The following is a 25,289-nucleotide window of genomic DNA, read 5'->3' as shown; positions in this document are numbered from 1 at the left end:
GTAAAGATCCGGACACAATGCGAGCCAGACTACCTCCAGATGTGGTCAGGCAGATCCGATCACGATCCGATCACAACGCGTTTACACCTTGCATTAACATGCGTTTTTTATTATCCGGATAACTTATCTGGATACAGATCGCATTTTAATACCAGGTGTAAACGGGGTCTCAGTCTCAGACACAACCGGTATCTCTCGCGTGCTGTCGCTCCGTGTCGTACGCACGCAGACACACTTGAGGTGTTTCTCAATGTCAAGAAAGGATTCTCGGAAGCCGGAATTCATTTCGAGGATGCTATCCTTCGCGCACTTTTGAGCGCGCTTGGACACTCGTCTCTCTTGTTCACTGTAGTTTGCGCACAGACACTCTCGCGGTCTCTCTTGTGCACTGGAGCTCATGGAGGCATGTGATCAGACATTTGTTTACGGAGCGGTAGATTGGCTTTGCAAAAAAAAAAAAAACCTTTGATATACGGAGCGTTCTGTGAATGGAATGACGCATTTTAAATATCGCTCGATCACGCGAATTTTAAATTCGATTAATCGTGCAGCCCTAGCTCATATATCTCAGCCTGTCTGACTGACATTTCTGGCTGGATGAAGGACCACCTCCTTCAACTAAACCTTGCGAAGACAGAGCTACCTGTGTTCCCAACCAACCCAAGACTTCATCACACAACTTCTCCATTCAGCTAGGCTCATCATCCATGACTCCATCAAGGTCAGCTAGGAACCTTGGGGTTGTAATTGAGGATCAATTGAACTTCACAGACCACATTGCTAGAACTTCCCAGTCCTGCAGATTTGCCTTGCACAACATTACGAAGATCAGGCCCTTCCTAACAAAGCATGCTACACAACTCTTTGTCCAAGCACTTGTTCTATCCAGACTGCACTACTGAAATGCTCTCCTGGCTGGTCTTCCAGCTTTCTCTGTCAAACCTCTAACACTGATCCAGAAAGCTGCAGTCAGAGTGGTCTTTAATGAGTTGAAGAGAGCACTCATCACTCCTCTCCTCACAAAATTGCACTGGTTGCCAGTTGCCACTCGCATTAAATTCAAGTCACTGACGTTCGCCTAAAGAACAACCACTGGCACTGCTCCATCTTACCTCAACTCAATACTTCAGGCTTATGTGCCATCCAGAAACTTGCGCTCTGCTAGCGAATGTCGTCTTGTGGTACCATCTCAAACAGGCAAAAAATCTCTTTCTCGGACCTTTCCCATCACTGTTCCCAGTTGGTGGAATGATCTGCCTAACTCACCCAGTCAGTAGCCACTTTCAAGAAACTGCTGAAGACTTATCTTTTACGACAGCACTTGATGCTGTAATTCTAACACTTTCTCTTTTCTCTTCTATTCTTAAAAAAAATAAAAATAAATAAAAACATTTTTTTTTTTATTTAACTGAGAGGGGTCATAGCACTTACGTTTGTTTTCCTACTGTTAGTTTAACTGCGTCTATTGTTCTTATTTGTAAGTTGCTTGGATAAAATGGTCTGCTAAATGTAAATTTAAATGATAAACATCATCAGTTTTGATGATAAAAAAACCTATTCAAGTGCAGATTAGAGCCCAGAACTTCTGACACGCTTGGCAAAAGTTCTGCCACTGGACCATAAGGATACAAGCTTAAAATAATGGGATCTATGTATTTATTCTCGCCACTAACAACATATATTAGACCTCATTAAACGACAAATTAAACCCAATGTATTATTTAAATCGATTGCTGGACATCGAGCTCGCGCAGACGCGACTACTCTGATCGTCTCGCTCACGAGATCCAGTGAGAAGCGCTTGAGTTCAGCGAAGAACACAAATGTCAAGATTAAAAGATGAAACACCGCTGACAAAAAGGAGAAACCCTGCATGCAACGATACAGTCAGAATCTGAATTGACACTGAATCCATTTAGCCTACCATGGATTTACTGTAAGGTTAGCCTAGTAATATTAACTGCACCATGAAATGTGGGATATACATATTTAATTGTATAATATTATTAATGTAGACAATGTATTAAATGACTAATGGATTAGAAGTACAGTATTTAATAATGTATTTAACTGTTAGGCTACTGTTTTCATACAAAAACCACAGAAATCATAAAGTTACATTTTGCCATGATAGTGAGGTGCTAAGTTATAGGCTATACCTGGTTGTATCTGTCGTTATTATGATCTAAATGCATGATACTGGATGACTAATGGTTAATTTTAATAAAACTCAAACAGTCAGAATATTACATTTTACCAAATAAAAATGTGGTCGTTACATAAAAGCAGATGTTACTGTTTTTGTTAATGAACATAAATTTAACATTAGCTTAGTACTAGCTTGAGTTAGGATGCAGATTTACTGTCAACTCACTGTCAAATATGCATTTCGGGACAAAACATGTAATTTGAATATGGCAGCCTGCACTGCAAACTGTGCTGAGGAAATATTTTTCTATTCAGATATTTATTTTAAGGAAAAATTAAAAATGTTTTAATGTTCTGCCTCATATTTGTGAAATGTTCAACTGCTTGGCAAGTGTTTGTCATGATATATAAAGTAGTATAAAACCACAATTAACGCTCTGGTTTACACAACTTTCACTTAGGAGCAAAAATCTGCCTTTAAACTTGAAAGAAATAAAGATTTGTCATTTATCGTGATAATTATCGATATCGACTGATATAAAAAAAAATTATCGTGATTATCTTTTTTGGCCATATCGCCCAGCCCTACTGTACATACATCTGATTTAAAACAAAAGTGAGTACAGTAGTAACGTTAGTCTATGTGTGGATTTATGGGGGAGTCTTTTTTTTTTTTTTAAGGAAAAAAGTGTGAGTTTTAGGGCTGAAACGATTCCTCGAGTTACTCGATTACAAAAATTCCTATGACGGGCACTTTACGCGCATGCAGGGATCTGATTGTTTCACACGGACCGTTGTTCAGGAAGCACACCATAGCGCATGATACATTTGACTTCATAAATGGCAGAGAATGTCTAAAGTTTGGGATCATTATATGTTTATAAAGGGAGAGAACGAGATGCAATGTGTCTGCAAAGTATACCTGGCAGGGCTGCCAACTCTAACGCATTCAGCTTGAGACTCGCGCAATTCGATTTCTCACGCTGAAGTGTCAATCCCTTCGGTCAAATGCCTGAAAGATGAGTTTGTCTATAGATCTACCTGTTGAGCCACTCGTGATCGACTAGTTTTACCGCCGCATATTAATTCGCAAGTTAAAATATCCTGTAATCTAGTGCGAGCGCGCATGCGAGATGTTGAGCTCCTAGCCGCGTCTCACGCACGACGGCAGAGAGGTAAGCGAGCGCGTGCACCCATGTCTCTCTCACGCGCCAGTCAGACCAAATTGTGGCAATTCATCATATGCTTAAACTTTTATGTAGTCACGCAACAAAAATTTCAGCGTACATTCACCGGGACGTGATGGAGGAACAAATATTGTGAGACACACACACACACAACTCTGATGTTTGTCTTGAGATTACAGTTGGAAAAAAGTCTGATTCTTATTTATAATAGTTTTATTTCCATTTTTTTTTTTTTTTATAAATTGTATACATTTGTGTACCTGTTTGGGTTGATATTTTATATTAATTTATTTTTGTTTCCAGGTGGGTAATTTGCAGAAGGTGCAATCCTTTTTTTTGTAATGTTGTCAAAACTAAGGCCAAATGGGCTTTACTATTTAAGTTTGTATTCAAAGTTTTACATATTATGGGCTACATGTAAATTGTTTTAACTGTATTGTTATATAATTGTTGGCACTGGCACTTATAAATACTAAATGGGTAAAAATTGCAATAATTAGTTGTGGAGCCAAATGTTGGAGCTGGAATAAATACCTCTATTTTTTTTAAAGAAATAAAAGCCAAACACCTTATCATTTTCGTAATACATTATTTGTTTTGGTTGCTTAAAAACACACAAACAAATTATCCGATTACTCGATTAATCGATCGATTAAGTGCTAGATTAATCGATTACAAAAAGAATCGATAGAAGAGTTTTATTCAGTTACCGTTTAGCTGCATTTCTGTTTTCAGTCCATGGGGAAAGGGGGGCAGTTTGATGTTTCTGAGAATTATTTATTTACTTTTAACTAGGGACGTCCCGATCAGGTTTTTTTGCCCTTGAGTCCGAGTCATTTGATTTTGAGTATCTACCGATACCGAGTCCCGATCCGATACTTCTATACAAAAAAGAATAAAGAAGAGTGAAAAAACAGATCCAGATTCCAAGATGTTCCTTATTTTTAATTTAGTTCGCCTTATTTTAACATTTGACAACTCTGTTAACAAACAGAGCACTTCTTTGAGGTAGTTTGAACAATCAGGTAATAAACAAATTCTTCACTTTTGGACTTTAGTGCAAAAGAATATATTTAAAAAGTCTAATATGAAAAAACAAATAGCACTCATTGCAATCATTTGTGCTATCTTGGCTGTGATGTCCAGCACCTTCGCACAATCAAGGTGCATTTTTCTCTCCTCTTCAAACTAGGGCTGGGTAATAAATATCGATTTCTCGATATTAATCGATTCTCATTTTTACGAACCGATATCGATTCTTAAATCTCAAGAATCGATTAGTCATCCTGTTTCATTTGAATGAATGTGACATTAGCTGCGTTTCCATTACCCTTCAATATGCGCAAATTGAAATTGCGAAATGAAAATACGCTCATTGACATACGGAAACATGTCAATTTCGCAAAAACTCCCGTTTATCGCAAAAAAGTTTACGCTCGCATGAGGAGATTTTTCAGGCAATTCAAAAAAGGATTTTGCACATTTGCATTTGCGCCGTGAACACTTTCATTTTCCCATCAACAGAATCAACTTAAAATACTCTATAATTTCTGGTTATACAGAAAATAATAATACATTATTCGCTAGTGTTGTCAAAAAACTCGGTAGTTCGGTACCAAGTCGGTACTAAAAAAAAAAAATGTTACGGTACCAGCTTTTCTAGGTACCGAGTACCAGGTTAATCCAGTTCTAGACGCGCTGTCTGAAAGGTGCACAGTTGCGTCCTCTTCATAACGCTGATATGCTCTCTCTCTGAATCCACTTGTTGACACGAAAGGAGGAAAGAGCCACATATGGAAATATTTTGGATTAGGCTAATGTCACGTTGCCATAAGAGGCCGATTACATGCAAATTCGCAATTTCAAATATAGGCGCGAGGCAAGCGCGCTCATAATAAAAACTCGTTGCATAGCAACGACAGACGCCGCTTCGGTACCAAGAGCAGTGAGAGCAAGCGCTTTGGAAAGAATAAGCACACGCAAAAATATAATAAAAAACACCCGAGATGTGAACGGCCTCTAAAGTGCTTTCGGGGTAGTTTTACGAGTACATGAGCACAGTAGTATCCACCCGACACCAGAGTACTACTGGTATTAGTATCGACGCATCCCTATTTATGTCATTTAATGTCAGTGCCAGTTCTAGGCGTATTCTTGCCTTTATAACTCAGCAGGTTTAAAAAGCCTTTTTAAAATTAAATATGAATGCAGTTTTAGATTAAATAAAAGTACAGTCAAGTCAAATAAAACATGTTTTATCTCCTGTATAGTTTGGTAATGCTACAATAAGATACCATTCATCAACATTACTTAGTTCATATCAACACATTGAGTGAACAATATATTTTTACAACATTAATTAATGTTTGTAAATGTTATTTAATACAAACACTTGGTTGTTCATGTTTCTTCACTTCATTCATTGTGCATTAAATAAATGTTAACGGATTAAAACTTTAAAACTTTTAAAACTACAAACAACTTTAAAAATGTGTTAGTGCATACTATTGTTTATTTTAGGTAATTTTATCTAATCTTTTTCTAAAGTGTTTATAACGCAAATGTACAGTTTCCATACTTGTAACCGTGATAAACACTTAAATATATGTAAATTTAAACTAAGCTTTGGTACCGAAATTGGTACCGAGAACCGTGAATTTTTACTGGTATTGGTACCGAATACTGAAATTTTGGTACCGTGACAACACTATTATTCGCAACTACTTTTATTTGCGTAATGTCACAATAACAAGAAAATTTTGTGCTTTTGTAAAAGAACATAAAACAATCAGGCGCGCTTTATGATCTTCGTGAACTGCCGTTTTATGCATAAACAATATTTAGGGGCCAAGCACCGAAGGTGCGGAGGCACCTATTGTATCTGTGCCGGTTCTTATTATTATTATTATTATTATTATTCTTCTTCCGACTGGGCGTCTATGACAGCCCATAGACCGGTTTGCGGGAAAGTTGTTTTGGTTTGACATTCTGATAGAGGACAGTCCCAACTTTAAATACACCAATTTTGGTGTCTCTAACTCATTCCCTCTAGCGCCACCAACTGTCCAAAGTTGCACTTTTATTATGCTAATAACTTTTGAACCGTAAGGCCTATCAACAAAATTCTTTTTTCCTCTTGTTCCTGAGCTCATGCCGATTCGATCGCACCCTATGACGTCATTTTCCGTCATAAAAAAATGGCCGCCATTTAGAATTTTTTAAAAAACCTACTTTTGCGAACTCGTCCTAGACGGTTTGTCCGATTTTCACCAAAATCGCAACGGATCATCTCCAGGCAGTGCTGACAAAAAGTTATGGAATTCAAGATGATTCGAAGAACCGTTTTCGATAAACGCGCAAACTAATTTTACAAAGCGCTTGCAAAAACAGACGTGAGGCTGTATCTCCGCAACGCTTAATCCTATTCAGACCAAACTTGGTACATGTTATCACAAGCATGACCTGAGCCTACATGCAGCGTTTCGGCGCAGCGCCACCTAGTGGTCCGGAGATATGAAAAATGGCTATTTTTGCTCGTAACTTCTGAACGGTTTGTCCAAAAATCATAAACTTCATCTCGTTAGATTCAGGGCATCATGCCGAGTCGACTGATATCCAATTTTCCCAGATCGGCCATTTTGGCTGTCGGCCATTTTGAATTATGTGCTAAAATGCTGTATTTTTTGAACGCATGAACGAATTGTTACGAAACTCGGTATGGGTCATCAGTACGATGCCCTGAAGAAGCCTGAGAAGTTTCGAAACAGCGCCACCTAGTGGTGAATTGTTTTTTTCAAACGCTTATAACTTTGGGTGTGGTACACTTATTTTCACGGGAGTCATCTTTTTGAGTTCCTGAATCGTTGCCGAGTCCAACGATACTAAACATGCTGGGTTTCGTCTTACGGTTGGTGTAGCGTAGCGATTTAGCGCGAAAAAAACACTTGGCGATATCTTCAAAACCGCTGTTCCGATCGAGACGAAACCACCGCCAGAAACACGGAATCATAGCTTGTTAACTATACGTTAAAGCCCAAATGCGAAAATATTGATAGTAAGGGGTAGTAAAATTCAAACAAAGTCATGTGTCAGTCATTTTTTACGTGTTTTTTCATATAAATGTTTATAACTCGGAAGTAAATTGAGATATTTGCACCAAAATTGACACACATATGTATGGGGTCCCTCTGAGGACACATAAAAAAAATTGTGGGACTGAGCCTCTTGGTGGCGCTATAATAGAACAAAACGTGAAATTCCCATTGACTTCAGTAGAGTTTTGTAAAATAAAATGCTATACTAACAAATGCATTGGTGTAATATTACAAAACTCAGTGTGTGCCATAAGCAGCATGCCCTGAAGGTACTCAAAAGATTTTGAGACAGCGCCACCTGTTGGTCAAAAGTTATAATTAATTTCTGAGAACGCTAATAACTTTTGAATAAATTTGCCTATTGCAATGAAACTGATCTTAATAGATTCCTTCGGTTATGCCGAAAACATAGATATCAGGTTTTCCATAATCAGACAAACGTCCTGTTCGCCATCTTTATTTCTTTGAAAAACCTTCTTTTTCGAACTCCTCCTAGACCGTTTGTCCGATTTTCACGAAAATTGAATCGTATCATCTCCAGACCGTGCCGACTAAAAGTTATGAATTGCACGATGATAGACAAAACCATTTTTGTATACCACAGCATCAAAATTTAGGCATGCTGCCAAAATTACTATTTAGGCTTTATCTCTGCAATGCCTTCACATTTTGACACCAAACTTTGCATGTGTCATTGTCACCTCACTCTGACCACATCACATCTATTTCGTAACTGCGCCACCTATTGTTCGAAAGTGATAACCCATTAAATCATCTTATAAGTTAATGTTTATGTGATTTTCTTAGCCATTTGCCCAAAGTTCTCTCAAAATGCCCTTAATTGCTCCTTGCTGCAGTTGGTCTGCCACTCCTTGCCATTTTGGCATATGTTGCCGCTTCTTGCGCTTGGCCCCGGTAATGGCTGCTTGCAGCTATATTTATTATTATTATTCTTCTTCCGACTGGGCGTCTATGGCAGCCCATAGACCGGTTTGCGGGAAAGTTGTTTTGGTTTGACATTCTGATAGAGGACAGTCCCAACTTTAAATACACCAATTTTGGTGTCTCTAACTCATTCCCTCTAGCGCCACCAACTGTCCAAAGTTGGACTTTTATTATGCTAATAACTTTTGAACCGTAAAGCCTATCAACAAAATTCTTTTTTCTTCTTGTTGCTGAGCTCATGCCGATTCGATCGCACCCTATGACGTCATTTTCCGTCATAAAAAAATGGCCGCCATTTTGAATTTTCCAAAAAACCTACTTTTGCGAACTCGTCCTAGACGGTTTGTCCGATTTTCACCAAAATCGCACCAGATCATCTCCAGGCAGTGCTGACAAAAAGTTATGGAATTCAAGATGATTCGAAGAACCGTTTTTGATAAACGCGCAAACTAATTTTACGTAGCGCTTGCAAAAACAGACGTGAGGCTGTATCTCCGCAACGCTTAATCCTATTCAGACCAAACTTGGTACATGTCATCACAAGCATGACCTGAGGCTACATGCAGCGTTTCGGCGCAGCGCCACCTAGTGGTCCGGAGATATGAAAAATGGCTATTTTCGCTCATAACTTCTGAACGGTTTCTCCAAAAATCAAAAACTTGGTCTCGTTAGATTCAGGGCGTCATGCCGAGTCGACCGATATCCAATTTTCCCAGATCGGCCATTTTGGCTGTCGGCCATTTTGAATTATGTGCTAAAATGCTGTATTTTTTGAACGCATGAACGAATTGTTACGAAACTCGGTATGGGTCATCAGTACGATGCCCTGAAGGAGCCTGAGAAGTTTCGAAACCGCGCCACCTAGTGGTGAATTTTTTTTTTCAAACGCTTATAGCTTTGGGTTTGGTACACTTATTTTCACGGGAGTCATGTTTTTGAGTTCCTGAATCGTTGCCGAGTCCAACGATACTAAACATGCTGGGTTTCGTGTTACGGTTGGTGTAGCGTAGCGATTTAGCGCGAAAAAAACACTTGGCGATATCTTCAAAACCGCTGTTCCGATCGAGACGAAACCACCGCCAGAAACACGGAATCATAGCTTGTTAACTATACGCTAATGCCCAAATGCGAAAATATTGATAGTAAGGGGTAGTAAAATTCAAACAAAGTCATGTGTCAGTCATTTTTTACGTGTTTTTTCATATAAATGTTTATAACTCGGAAGCGAATTGAGATATTTTCACCAAAATTGACACACATATGTATGGGGTCACTCTGAGGACACATAAAAAAAATTGTGGGACTGAGCCTCTTGGTGGCGCTATAATAGAACAAAACGTGAAATTCCCATTGACTTCAATAGAGTTTTGTGAAATAAAATGCTATACTAAACAAATGCATTGGTGTAATATTACAAAACTCAGTGTGTGCCATAAGCAGCACGCCCTGAAGGTACTCAAAAGATTTTGAGACAGCGCCACCTGTTGGTCAAAAGTCATAATTAATTTCTGAAAACGCTAATAACGTTTGAATAAATGTGCCTATTGCAATGAAACTGGTCTTAATAGATTCGTTGGGTTATGCTGAAAACATAGATATCAGGTTTTGCATAATCAGCCAAACTTCCTGTCCGCCATCTTTATTTCTTTGAAAAACCTTCTTTTTCGAACTCCTCCTAGACCGTTTGTCCGATTTTCACGAAAATTGAATCGTATCATCTCCAGACCGTGCCGGCTAAAAGTTATGAATTGCACGATGATAGACAAAACCGTTTTCGTATACTACAGCATCAAAGTTTAGGCATGCTGCCAAAATTACTATAGGCTTTATCTCTGCAATGCCTACACATTTTGACACCAAACTTTGCATGTGTCATTGTCACCTCACTCTGACCACATCACATCTATTTCGTAACTGCGCCACCTATTGTTCGAAAGTGATAACCCATTAAATCATCTTATAAGTTACTGTTTATGTGATTTTCTTAGCCATTTGCCCAAAGTTCTCTCAAAATGCCCTTAATTGCTCCTTGCTGCAGTTGGTCTGCCACTCCTTGCCATTTTGGCATATGTTGCCGCTTCTTGCGCTTGGCCCCGGTAATGGCTGCTTGCAGCTATATTTACATTTATTATTTATATATAAACAATATGAATGTAAGCCAGAGGAGAACTGGCCCCCGACTGAGCCTGGGTTCTCCCAAGGTTTTTTCTCCATCCAATCTGATGGAGTTTTGGTTCCTTGCCACTGTCGCCTTGCTTTTGGCTTGCTTTGGGCTTGCTCAGTTGGGGTTATTTAGTGTTTAGCAATATTATTGATCTGTGTTGTACTACTTTCATGTTATCACTGTGAAGCTGCTTTGATACAATCTGTATTGTGAAAAGCGCTATATAAATAAATGTGACTTGACTTGACTTGACTTGAACTGGAGCGCGAGAACTGAACCAATAGCCTTTATAGACTAAAGCTTTAAACGTCCACTTTAAAAAGAACAAATTCGAATCGTAAGCTAATACCTTCTGATTATGTAATCCGTATGAAAGGTACAGTTCTCTCTAAAGGTGCATCCGGAGATTGTTTTTAGCTCGTTATTTTTTCAGACGCATTTATAATAACTCACCTATTCAGCACTGCGGGAAAAATATCATAAATATCCAGGTTCTAATTTGGCCTTAGAAAAATCAGTAAAATCTACATTTTTTTCCCATATTAATTTGTGAATATTTTAAATGTTTTAAAGGGGGCAAAAAGTCATAAACAAATATATGAAAATTCGTTGAGATGTATTAGCGCAGCTATTGATGTGGTCAAACTAAAATGTTGGTGTTCAACTTTGCGTTTTAAAAATACAACAACCGTTCATTTTTCGTTTTGCAATGACCGTTTGGACATAATACGAGTTAGAGTTCTTTATTAAATTCATTTAAAAAAAAGAAACATTAATTACAGTAATAGCCTCTCTAAACCTCAAAGAAATGGCATCAAGACATCGAAGCAGAAATAAGGGAGAAACACAGGAACTCCGTGTCTTTCCCTGCCATTAATGCTTGGATAACACACCACGTCTCCTTCCATTAATAATAATAATGTCTAGTGCGGTGCATGGCTGTGAAATAGGTTATAAACCTACCAAAGTCCGTTGCCATGATTTTTGGAATGACTTATCGCGAGAGGGAAAAAAGACGTTTTATTCGAAAAACATCAGTTAATGGAAACACCGTCATTTCGCAATAGTTTTTTATCGACATCTGGAAAATATCGCAAAAGTTTTGCGCAAATCTGTAATGGAAACGCGCCTATTGTATCGCGGCTGCGCACATCCAAAAAAATCACAATAATCTTTGTCCTTTGTTACTATTGATATGAAACAAAGTCTCAATTTTCAAATTACGTCCATTTTTTTTAGAAATTCAAAAACATTAATAGCGTTTTGGCGCTGTGGCGTGAGATCGCTCTGGCACAGCTCAAGAGAAGCAGCAGCGCTGATCTCTCTTCCGGGTTAATAATACCAGTCACAGCGCGAAATAAACATGAATGAGCATCTGAAAGTGTGTTAAAAGATAGAGTACAACTTATCTAAATCCATATCATGTCACATTGATTTTAACTGTGGAAAGATGTCAGTTAAACAGCTTGTAATCAATGTCATGTATCGTCATATTTACCTCAGAAAACCCACATAAACTCGTTAGTCAGCTAGAAAAAAATAACTCCAGAGAGGAGCATTTTGCTAAATATATACAACATATTATATATGCATTATAATCTTAATGTTCTTCAATATTTAATGCATATTTGAATAAATCTGGAAAGTTTTTATGACAGACACCATTTAAATGTTTACATTTCATATAATCTTATTATTATAAAAATAAATAAAAGTGTAATTTAAGTGTTTGTATAGCTACAAAACAGTTCATTGTTACCTTCACAGGGCTCTAGAGTGCGACCAAAATTTGTAAGGGTGCGACCAAAATTTGTAAGGGTGCGACCAAAATTTTTCCTAGGTCGCACCAGTGCACCTAACATTCTCGCATGATCGCATCTGCTGACTCTCCACAAACGAGTCTTTTGTTTTCCTTGCACATATGGTAAAATGCTCCGTGCTGTGTGATACGAAATAAATTGTGACCTGAACACCAGAGAATCAGTAACGGCAATCAGCAGCAGAAGAAACAGACGACGAAGAAACTTTTAAAAATGTTGGATACTTTTTAGGGCTAGGTAAAATATACTCTCATATTCAAAAACTAATTCTCATTTTACGAACCCGTTGGACTATGCTGTTTTCAGTTGATGGGTGAATGGAAGATTGTAGCGCGCATCTCGTCCACTAAATCGCAATTATCTTTGTGCTTTGTTACTATTGATATGAAACAAAGTCTCAGATTTCAAATTAGGTCAATTTTCTTACGAAATTCAAAAACATAAATAGTGTATTGAGGCTGTGGCGTGAGATCGCTCTGGTTCAGCTCAAGAGAATCAGCAGCGCGGAGCGCACATGATCTTCTCTTCCGCCTTAATAATACCAGTTACAGCGCGAAATAAACATGAACGAGCATCTGAAAGTGTGTTAAAGGGCACCTATTATGGAAAATTCACTTTTACATGGTGTTTGAACATAAATGTGTGTTGGCAGTGTGTGAGCAAAACCACCCTAGAATGATAAAAATCCACCCAGTGTTTTTTTTTCAATCTCAATAAATCATATGCACTGTCTCAGAACGAGCTGTTCTAAGATTCAGCTCTTTGTGACGTAGAATTGAGCAAGGGGTTTGATTGACAGTGTGGTTGTGGCCTACACCCCGCCCTCGGTGATCTGTACACACCATCCTCCATTGTTTCAACGACAGCCGGTAATGTCTCTTGGAAACATAAGTGTTCTGTTGTGGACTCGTGGGTTAATCCTGTTGTTGTGGCTTAAAAGTTAATCCTCAAGTGTGGATCGTCATCTACTGTTTGCGATCCACCGTCACCTCCAGTAACAGTAAGTATATTTTATGATTTCTGAGCAAATAGTAATTTCAGTCTGTCAGCCAATTCAACAAATGCAGTTGTTGTCGTCGTTGGATGTCTGTGTATATAATTTAAACATTGTTTGTATAGTGTGTAACCACACGTTTATAAATATATTTTTAAAGATAGTGTATTAAAAACTGCATATATGTTGTTGTTCTTTAAGTTAGCAATCTTCTCACATTTGCCACAGAAGCACCTGTATGACAAGTAAACATGACGCCACAGGTCCCTCGCATAAACGTAATTCGCTTGTACGTAGCAAACTTTATCACAGTATGTGTATGTAGTTTCAAAATATTGCGCCAGCGTTAGTGTTTGTGTGTATCTGTATGTGTGTGTTGCACATCCATACTTGCAAAAAGACGCGATTACAACTCTATAAGTACATAAATGTATCAAATAACCATACCAAGACGTACTGGTCCATTCTCATTTGTGTTTATTCTGCCGGAGTCTCATCGTACTATTTATATATTCCTATATTCCGATTCAAATGTATGCTGAATGACAGACAAAACAGCGCGTCTCTCACTCTCTCAGTACCGACTGCCATAGGTATCAAGTAGTGTTGGGCGATATGCTCCATTTTCATATCGTCCTATCGTCAGCCTGTGAGATCGGCGATACACGATATTATCGTGAGGGGGCGGGGCTAACTTATTTGATTATTAACTTGATTATTCAGCCTACTCATTAATTTGCTTGTTTTATTAGCCTACTTCTTTTTATATACGAGAATCTTTTTTCTATTTTGCTAGCAAAGGTGGAGTGTTTATTAATAGGATCAGGTTATTTCCTGGTATAGTGAGGTAAAAAAAAGAGATCCTAATCCTTTTGTTTGTCAACGGGAAATTTACGGACACATTAGCCTATTTTCATGCCGTTACATGCAGCATTTTGACTAGGGCCTATTTCTGCACGAGATGAAAACACGTTTTAATAATTTCTTGGGTCAGAAAAAGTCGGAGTTTGCGATATGTGTCCCCCTACCAGTGCGCTCTCTGCGCACTTCACATGCGCACTTCAGTAAGCACGAAGTACGCGGGTTAATGTGTTTTAAATGCCGGGAGAAACAAGAGCAAGGGCCAAACGTCTAGCTGAGTCGATCGGTTTATACTTATACTTATGACTTGACTCAGATAATTAAGGAAACGTTTACATGACCACATGCATTGTCAAGTTTATTCAACATAATCAGGTTAAGAACGTTGTTGCATGTAAACGCGCTTAATCTCTGAAAGTGAAAGTAAAAACGGACTGCTTTCGGCATCTGCATTAACGCCGCGTTCCCTCAGAGACGACGATGATAACGGTAACTAATAATACTATTTAAGTGATATTATTATTAATACTATTTAGTAATTGTATTGTTTTTAGTGTTGGTGTCATTAAACGTTTTGTTAATGTGTTACGGAAACAAATACTGACGAACAACGATGCCGTTTTCATCTTGGATCTGTAGGAAATTGAATTTTGCGTCTGTTAAAACGAGCACACTTGATAATTTGTGAATGGATCACCTTGCAATTATATTTTGATGTGGGATGTTTTTTAGTCTGTTTTAAAAACATTCTCTTAGAGGAGTCCTCATTAGTGCGTGTCGGTGTTGTTGCAATTGTTATGAGGTGATGTCGTTGTAAATTTAGGCAAGGCAAATTAATTGTAGTTCCTAATATTCATTTAATAACAATAATAGCTTTATAATAATAATAATAATAATAGGCCTAATAATAATAATAATTTAATACATTATGGTAAAACGAGCCAATTATCGTATTGATATCGTCAAAGGCATCTGCCATCGGCGATATGTCAGACTATCGTCGATACACGATACTATCGTCTATCGGCACAACCCTAGTATCAAGTTATGCCCTCATCCAAAGGCAGGGCGGGGATATGCAGCTCATTTGCATTAAGGTGGCATACACCCAAAACAGCTCATTTTTAAGCAGGCCCCAAAATGACATTTTCAAATGGTTGTAATAAATTAACTATGGGTTATTTTGAGCTGAAACTTAACAAATACATTCTGGGGACACCCGAGACCAATATTACATCTTGTAAAAAGGGGCATAATAGATGCCCTTTAAAAGATAGAGTACAACTTATCGAAATCCGTATCTTTCACATAGAATCGCTTAATCAGTGATTCAACCGTGGAAAGACATCAGTAAAACGCTTGTAAACAATGTAATGTAACATCACATTTACCTCAGAAAAAAAAAAATCCAGTGACCATAAACTCGTTAGCCAGCTAGAAAAATTAACTCTAGCGCAGCATTTTGCCAAATACATGCACCATATTACATATTCATTATAATTTTTAATGTTTTTCAATATTTAATGCGTGTTATCTGAACAAATCTGGTAAGTTTTTATGCAGCCACCATTTAAATGTTTATATTTCATATAACATTATTATTATTATAAAAATAGATATAAGTGTAATTTAAGTGTTTGTATACAAATCAGGTAATTTTTACCTTCAATATTATAGTAGGCTAATGAAGCATAGTGGGCTGCAACTAACTCCCAGTTTACAGCATTAGTTGTGATTTGTTTTCCTTGCGAAAATTTGCCATGAATCGTACCTGATATCCAAAATAATCAATATTGAATAAAATTGTGAAATTGGTGTCAATACCCTGCCCTAACTTGAACAATGTAAAAACAGCACTTTAATTTTTTTTAAAAGATTTATATTTTTATATACAGTGTAATTGTGGAAAAAACACAAAAAAACTACATCTTATTCTTTTTTAAAAGCATTTACATTATATATTTGCGTTACATTATATATTATATGGAGCGTGATAAAAAGGTGACCTTGAAATTGTGGCATTAAAAGTGACGCGAGATGAGAAAAAATTTGAGTGCACCTTAATTTTGTGCTGGTGCACCTAAATAAAAATGTTAGGCATACCAGTGCAACCAAGGCAAAATGTTAGTCTGGAGCCCTGCTTCATATTAGGCTAATGAAGCCTAGTAGGCTACAACTAGACTCCCATAGTTTACAGCATTAGTTAAGAGATTTGATTCCCTTGAGAAAATTTGCCATTTATTGTAACTGATATCCAAAATAATCGATATTGAATCGAAATTGAATTGCAAGCTTGTGAATCGAAATCGAATCGAATTGTGAAATTTGTCTCAATACCCAGCCCTACTTCAAACTCTCCTGCAGCGTGAGCCGAATCGTCTTCGGCTAGGTTGCCTGGGTAAACTTGCTGTATTGTGTCGGGTGTTTGTTTTTGAGGTACCGTATCAGGTTTGTTGAGTTAAATGTAGCCTTTTTCTTTCCACCTCTTGAGATCCCAAGTTTACATCTCTCACAGTTTGCTATGGTAATGTTGTTGTCATCAACTTTATAATGTTCAGCATAAATATAAAGACACTATCACCAGTATTGACAGCAAAATAGACCACAGAATATTTTGTTCTGTATTGACAGGTGCAATATTTGAAAATTGATATAAATATAATTTAAAAATAAATAAATAAATAAATAAATATCAGAATTTGTCAAAACCTAGACTTTCAACCATCAATATTTAATGTATTAATATGTATTTGTATACAAAATAACATATAAACATCTTTTCTTATTCTATTTTGCCTGGAAACGCTTCCAACGCTTGTGTGTCGCGTGAAAAATAGGCGTCGGTTCTATTTCTACCATGCACCTGCGTGTCACTCAGGCAGTCTGCAAGCTCTAACCTGTTAACATAGGAGCCGAAATAAAAACGGACACGCCACGCAGCTGAGATGCCGCCACGCAGCCAGTGTGTCACAGGCCACTCTGTGCCTCCGCATAACTATAGGCGTGTTAAAAATACTGAGAATATATATACATGTATATCCGAAATCTGAATCCTGATAGGGAGGTAACATCCAATTCCGATCGATTCTGAAACCACGTGATCGGGCCCGATTTCCGATCACGTGATCGGATCGGGACATCCCTACCTTTAACACTGAAATGTATCTCCTCATTGTCAATTGAGGATAACAAGCTGTAAAGTTATGTTTTACAGTTATGTGCAATTACAGGCATGCAAACACATGTATGGTCAAAAAAGAGAGGTAATCGAAGCCCTCGCCCTGCGGAAAATATCCAGATACTTACATTGTCACCAACCCCTGCCATCCCCAGCCCACCCCTAGGCACATATAGTAAATAAGTTTTAGCCTTTAAATCATTTTTCACAAAAAAAGGTGTTATAAAAAGATAAACCTCCCATATGTCAGCCTTTAAATAATTTGTATAAAAAGAATAAGTAAAACAAATAAATTACTTGATATATACATCAATGCACATTAGCTTATCTTTTATTATTAATAGTAAAATTGCACCATTCTGAAAAGTTTTCATCTCGCTGCGCCTGGGACAAAAAAAATAAAAAATAAAAATAATTAGCTTCAATTATGAGCACGCTTGCCGCTAATTTGAAAGAGCGAACTTGAGAGCACAAAAGACATAATATGGGAACGGCCCTACGGCGTTTATTTAGTCTCAAATCTCGCGCACAGGATACGAGGGCAAAGAACAGTATACACACGCAGAATGCCATCCATGCGCGACCCGACGAGCTACCTCCAATCAGGCCACGAGCTATTGGAAGAAACACTACTGGTTCACGCTTGCGCGCATACTGCTGTTTTGGCACGCAGTGTTCTGATTTGCTTATTTCCTATTTACTTGTTTGGTGGAGGCAATCCAGAATTACTGTTGGTGATATTATAATCAGATCCCCAAAAAAAATCTCTTCGGATTTGCACGGTTCACACAAGTCACCCAAACTGACATGAAAAAAGCTGGAGGCGCTGAAAAGCGTGCTGTTTGCATCCCTGCAATGGGCTATATGCACGCATAAGTTCCGCATTTGACGCAAGGATGCTCGTCCATTTCCGGTTGTGGAGATTTAAGCGGAGGAAAACCGAGGAAAACAGGATTATGGCAGAGTCTTCAAAATTTACTGTCCTCCCGTCTTTGAAACGAAATGTACACACGTTTAGATGTAATTTTATATATAGTTATGTTTATTTAATATAATTTTAAAAAGAAGCATAAACATAACGAGGGATGTCTGTTTTATCTGTTTTTGTGACTAACGCTTCTTTAGTATAACCATGGAGTAATATAAAATTCAATATAAATTCTCGGTATTGCATTGGACTCTACGATCGGCGGAAGTTATCGAGCATCCTTACACCTTCACCGGAAATACCGCCGTGCATAGAGCCCAATAAGTGGATGTTCTCTGTTGGTCGATTGCATTTCTCCAATTGTCTGTGTCTCTGATTTTTCAACATTCTATTGCCTTGTCCCTATGTGTCTAAGTGAATCACAATGTGATGTTCTGCACTTACAAAATAGAACATTTATTTCTTCAGTATGTTGTTGTAATTTCTTTATTTGTTACCATAATGACTCATATTCTCCAGCCCCTTATTTTGCCTCAGTTTCATGAACTGGCCCCAATTCCAAATGAATTGAACAGCCCTGGTGTAGTGTGTGTCTGTGAGCGCTTGCTGGAGTGTGTGCTGTACCTGGCTCTCCATCGGGGGTGCTGCTCGCAGTGCTGCCCTGGGACAGAGACATGCAGCTGGAGTCCTCGTCACTGGTCACGCCAGTCCTGCCTGACAGTAGAGCGCTCTTGCCACCCTCACCGGCTCTCCTCTGCACCTCAGCGTCTGTGTTCGCGCACACACACGGATTCAAGCTCTCCTCTTCCACTCTTTCCGCTTCCTTGTCTCTTATCTGCTGTTGGTTTTCCTTATTGTTCTCCATCATGGCGGCAGAAGAGTAGATGAGAAGAGGTTCATCGGTCGCCCAGTCCTGCAAGTCAGAGCACAGCGCTTTCAGGGTCTTGTTCTTCTCTTCATTTCGCCGCTGTGAGTTCTGGTTTGGGTTTCTGTCTGTGGATTCATTCTTGTTTTCCACCAGGTTGAGATTCTGGTCTTGCTGCTGCTGCTCTGCTAACTTGCATAGTTGGTTCTGATCTTCCTTCATCCACTTGATGTTGCTCTCAGAGACTGGAAGACTGTGTTCATTTTCCTGATTTCTGCTCCATTCATCTTCCTGGTGTTGGAGGGATGCATCATCATTCTCTAGTCCACCCATAATGCCTTTGAGGAGCTGGATGGAGGTTGTGCTGGCGTAGTTGTGTCGGCTCTTTGGAGAGAAAGAGGTTGAACCAGGAGTATCTTTCAGGCCCAGCTTTCTTTCATAGGATAAGCAGAGGTCAAGGGTCAGTGAAGGTGGGATGTAGGTGTTTTCATTGAGCAGGTCTGAGGGGTTCTTCACAGACATGACACAGAGCTGGAACACACAAAAACACTCACTGTAACGCCATCAACACAAACATTTCACACAAACACACTGTGAAAAACATTTTAAATCCTGGACACTACAATTGGAGTTAATCATTTTACATTTCAACATTACTATTCACAGCTGGGGATGACTGATCCTATCCCCATCTGTCTCGGCACTGATCTTTCAGCTGGATTGGGTGTCAGATGGAATCGATACGAATCCGATACTGTGTTGGTTATTACTCAAAGGACAAAGCTTTTATAAAAGCACAATAAAAGATTCAGGGTAGGGCTGTGCTCACTAGCACAGTGTGATATATTTCCTGCAGTCTCCTAAAATTCTTTATTTCAGAGAAATTCAAATTTTAAGTAAGTGGCCATCCCGGAAAAAAAATGTCGCCTGTCAATAACGCAATATCTGCGCTATCCTCGGTTTCAGTTCATACTGCCATAGCCATGACGTAACCATGGTGACTAGGGGTGTGCAAAAAAATCGATTCACATTTGAATCGCGATTCAATCTTTACCGATTCAGAATCGATTCATAGAATTCCAAAAATCGATTCATATATATATAGGCTATATTTTTAATGGCGTGCTGGGGCGGAGTGGCAATCGGGTGAGTCGGGACTTTTACCGGTGGTCCGGTAGTGTTTATATGGTTTCGAAGCTGCGAGGGCCGGTCTGATAAATAGTTATTGCAAGTTCTTGCCGCCCGCTGGTCAAACTGTGCAGCCACTCTGTTCAACCCGTAAATAAATGCATCGATCCGCAGATCTTATGTTTGAGTTCAGTAGATCTTTTGCCAAGCGTGTCAGAGGTGACGGGTTCTAAACCGCACTCGTATAGTTTTTTCTCTCTCTCATCAAAACCGAATATGTTCATCACGTTAGTGTGCATTTTATTTTGTGATTTCACCGGAGTCTCCACAACGCCGATAGATTGAAGCGCGCGTCCGAGAGAAGACTGCGCGAGCCACAGAGAACACTGTATCCATGACACTGATCGCAGCGGACACGAGCGCTCAGCTTGATTTCAAAAACAACAGGTCTCTTATTTAATAGCGAACTAAATGAATGTTCTGCTAGTAAACTGGAGATAGTCCCAAATTACGCGCCTATGAACGACTTCACTGGATCTAAACAAATCAATCTAACCATAGATGTTACAGCGGTGGCTTTTTTAAATCTATTTAAAATATTTTCGCATGGGTTCTATGAAATTAGTATATATTTTTAGGAAGTTCAATGTGCCCAGTCGAGTTCACATTTCAACAGTCAACCTGGTAGCTGAAGTAGGCCTAACTTACTCCTTAAACCACATTTAGCATAATTGTTTGTTTGATCTGACTACAGCACTTTAAAGCTAAATGTCAAAGCTTTTTATTTAAGTTTTATTTTAAACTTGAATTAAATGTATTTAAAGCTTGGCACTTCGCACTTTTTAGTTGCAAAAGTTTTTATTTTGTATGAAGACATATAAAGTAATATCAAACTTTTCTTTTAAATTATGTCTACTGCAATCAATCACATTGGAAAAAGTAAACTACATTTATATAAACCTGCGAATCGTTTTTTGAATCGAGAATCGTTTTTGAATCGAAAATCGATTTTGAATCGAATCTCGAGACAAAAAAATCGGTATCGAATCGAATCGTGACATTTTCTGAATCGTGCACCCCTAATGGTGACAGACGTGGACAATTGCATAGTGCGTTTAACGTTTAGCGGCACAGAGTGTTTTTGTTTCTTTCAAACATAGACCATGGCAAGCAGACTTTGGGACAAACAAGGCGAACTAAAATGAGGATCAATATCAGCGTTAGCCTGGCATGCCAGACCTACATCAAGATGTTAGGTCTGGAAACTCTTCATTGACAGGGCTCAATCCGAGGGGTGGGATAAACGGTTGTCTTTCAAATTCTCTCTGCGCGTAATTGGATAGCGCTAAAGCCAATCAGAGCAACGAAGAAGGTGACGTAGTCAGCGGAGCAAGTTGATATATTAAACTTTTATCGTATCCAGTACAGCTGTCAACATTGAACATTGAAAATAAGGGAAATTTCCCGGAATCCATCCCCAAAATAAGGGATTTTTTTTGTTTTTTACACGACCCACAAACTTTAAAAATAAAACAATAATCATTAAAAGTCTAAAGAGTTTATAACTAGCCTACATATGTGTGAGAGAGAAAGAGACAGTATGTGTGCAGGGCTCCAGACTGCGACCAAATGGTCGCATTTTGCGACCAAAAATTGAGAGTGTGCGACTGAATTTTACATCCAGTCGCACAAGTGCGACCAGTAAATTTGCCACACGTTAAACGCATGGTAAAGCGTGGAAGGGGCGCGAATGAATCCGTGACAAGAAGCGCGCGTAAACGTCTGTGGGAAGGAGACGGAAACAAATATCACAACCTGATGTGAGTCTGAACAATCAGTGATCTATCGACTCGTTAGTCGTTACCTAGCAGCGAATGCAAACAAAATGAAAGTGGAACGAAAATACGCCACTCATATATGATTAGGACCGTGGAGCAGCAGCAGCGATCCGAACCATTGACAAAATAAAGCCCCGAACTTGGCAGTCGCGGGCCGATCTCGCTCACGCAACACTGTTACTAGGAGATCCAGTGAAGAAATCCATTGAATTCGCCTCAGAATTAATAACATCAACACCACGAGATCCAGTGAGAAACACTCCGATTCGGCGCAGAGTTCTGTTATAAACCATATCAGATCAAACAGCGCTGACGTGGAAACCAGGAGAAATACTTAAAGAAGGCTTTCAGTCCACAAATCAGCCTAACAGAACCATGAATTTAGGCTAATGTAGTAAGTTAACGCGAACCACAAATATGATAATGTGTAAGTAGCCTACTACACATCTTTTCCCAGCACTTCTATAATATCATATATGACGTTAAATGTTTTATTTTTTTGTATTTTTTATGTGATTACCATACCAACACATTTTTTGTTCAACCTTTAAAGATTGTCCTTAAACGAAAAATTTTTAGATGTTGGAAAACTCTTATTTAAACACTTAAAAAATAATAATAATACCATTGTAAACAGTAGGATGTTTATTGGCTATTTTCACTCCATATACATATTTTAACTACTTTTATTAATTAATATTAAGACATTATAAATGATAATAACTAAAGTTAATTTCATCTACACCCTAAATTAAGCTTAGTGATTTATTGTTAGCCCCAGTGCTACCAGAATTTTGTAGAACTCGCTGTGAGTTTTCATTTGAGGTGGTGCTGCCCTCAACTTTGAGTCTGGAGCCCTGTAAACTTAAAATAAAACAGCATATCATAATGTTAAGTCTTTTTATTATTAAAGAATTTGTCAGTATTACAGTTATTTTGGGGAAAATTTGAATAATTGCATTGCAAGCTGATTTAAGGTGTGCCCCTAAATTTTCTGCTTGCGCTCCTAAAATTTTCAGTCAGGGGCAACAGCACTCCTAGTAAAAAAAGTTAGTCTGGAGCCCTGGTGTGTGTGTATGAGAGAAAGAGACAGCGTGTCATAAAAAAAATAATATCATAGAGAATGTTTAAATACTAATATCAATTTACGAGGGAAACAGAGGCGGATTAGTGGTGCTTTGGAGTGCTGGAGATGATTCGGGAGAGGTCCGTGCACCGATCAGAGCACGTGCTGACACAGAGTAAAGCCGACGCAACAGCACGGCAAAAAATGACAAGTTGATCCTTTCGCCACAGCTTTTTTGTAACAGCGCGCTGCGCCGGCCGCATCCGAGGATGAACGACTTCAAACCGAATATGTCCGAGCTTGCTCTGACCGTCGCAACTCTGTCGTCATTATGTTAAGCCCGCCCGCCTACTCTATACACGATGTGATTGGCCCTACCAGAGTTGGGGTTTTCCAGCTAAAACGTCTATGGAGAGTTGCTAGACCACACTTTGCTGCAAAATAATTTTTGCTGCCGCTAGGGTGCGTCTAGATTTCTAGGCTATATCAGCGTGGCATTTTTGAGATGCCAAGAGCTCCACATCCATGACTAACTAACTCGTGCTACATTGGTCCAAACTGATAAACGGTCCATCAACCACACAATAATTAGTAGCTCAGTTTCGTTCCGCTTACATTACATTTGCTATTTGATGTTGGGCAATGTTGTGGTCACGTCAGCATTTCTTACATTATGAGTGCGCTTGCCACGCGCAACGCACCTACATTTGAAATAACAGAATTTTGGTCGGCAGGAAAAATGGTCCAACAAACCGTTCGGTTAAAAAATGCGAACCGAAAGCCTTGTACCGAACGGTTCAATACGAATATGTGTATCATTACACCCCTAGTTTTTACTATTACAGCTATCGAGATTGACAAATCGTGAGATGTTTTTGAAGTATTTAGATCTATTCCCATCACATAAAATGTTGCTGTGATGAGCATTGAGCAAGCAGAGGACAGTCTGTCGATCACGAGGATGAAGATCTTAACATTGTGACGCAGTTTCTGCACTCTCTAATGCTGTCACCAATGCAGGCACGATCATGTAAATACAGTAAGAGCTTCGTTGTGCAGTGTAGCCAGTGTCCAGATAAACTCGCGCTGTGTGGAAAGATTGTTCTTTGATCGCTTTCTGTATATTTATTCACAATTTAAACATTTTTTTTTTTCATCCTACTAAAAGAAACGATGTGAAGATGATATTTTAGTCACTGGCTTGACTTATTGATGCAGAAAGAGTATTGAACGATTTTGAGAGAAAAATTACCTGTCTGAACTTGAACAAAAAATTACACATCAGAAAGTGTTGCTTGGTAGTTCGATCCGAGGCTAGCTCGTGGCCCAAGTTGAGGAAACAGTCGTCGGTGAAATGTTTGGAAATGTTCCAGATAAAATAAAATTAACCTATTGTTTTTCAGAGGCTCGGATGAAGGAACTAAAAAATACTTTTGTGTTCATGTGTACATCCAAACATTGAGCAACTGCCATGCTTCGGCTGCGCAGTTCCGCCTGTCATTGAACATGGGATGGCATATGCAAATGTTTGGAGTTGTACATATTAATGATCCCGACTGTTGCGTCACAGTCGGTGTTATGTGGAGTAGGGTTGCCGCGGTGAGGAAAATTTCCCACCGGTTAATCGACGTGTGACAACACCGGTAATCCCGGTGTCACCGTGGAGGGCAGGGCGGGGGGGCTGAATAGCTTTTAAATGCGTGCGCGTTATACTTTCACTTTCGAAATAAGCATCAATTGCTTGAATGGACAAAAAAACAACTCGCTGATAATAAAACTTTTATTTATAGACAGAACTTTTATTAGCATAACGAACGAATAAAAATAACCCCATGCATAGGCTGAAAAAAGTGAAAATCGGCAAACTGTGGGCCCAAACAAACAAAACGTTTATTAACGAATAAGAAAATAAAATAGGCCTAAATAAATTACACAAAGTTTAAATAAGATAAAACCAATTAAAAAGAGACGAATATAAAATAAAAACTTCAAAACGGACCTTAGCCTACATAAATGACATACTTTCACTTTCGAAATAATCGTCAATTGCAATTCAGCGTCAATTGCTGGAAT

General features: G+C 38.7%; 1 protein-coding gene across 1 annotated transcript in view; it reads right to left on the bottom strand.

The window, feature by feature from the left end:
• Nucleotides 1-25,289, bottom strand: part of apbb1 (amyloid beta precursor protein binding family B member 1) — a 124,961-nt gene that overhangs the window by 87,116 nt on the left and 12,556 nt on the right. Inside the window, exon 2 of the mRNA XM_089126378.1 lies at nucleotides 18,944-19,715. Within this exon, the coding sequence (XP_088982504.1) occupies nucleotides 18,944-19,706 (763 nt within the window). The 5' untranslated portion in view covers nucleotides 19,707-19,715. The remainder of the gene's footprint in view (nucleotides 1-18,943; nucleotides 19,716-25,289) is intronic.

Source organism: Pimephales promelas, chromosome 23, assembly GCF_988280905.1.
Source record: "Pimephales promelas chromosome 23, fPimPro1.hap1.1, whole genome shotgun sequence".
Classification (NCBI taxonomy): Eukaryota; Metazoa; Chordata; class Actinopteri; order Cypriniformes; family Leuciscidae; genus Pimephales; species Pimephales promelas.
This window is presented reverse-complemented; position numbering and strand designations above follow the sequence as displayed.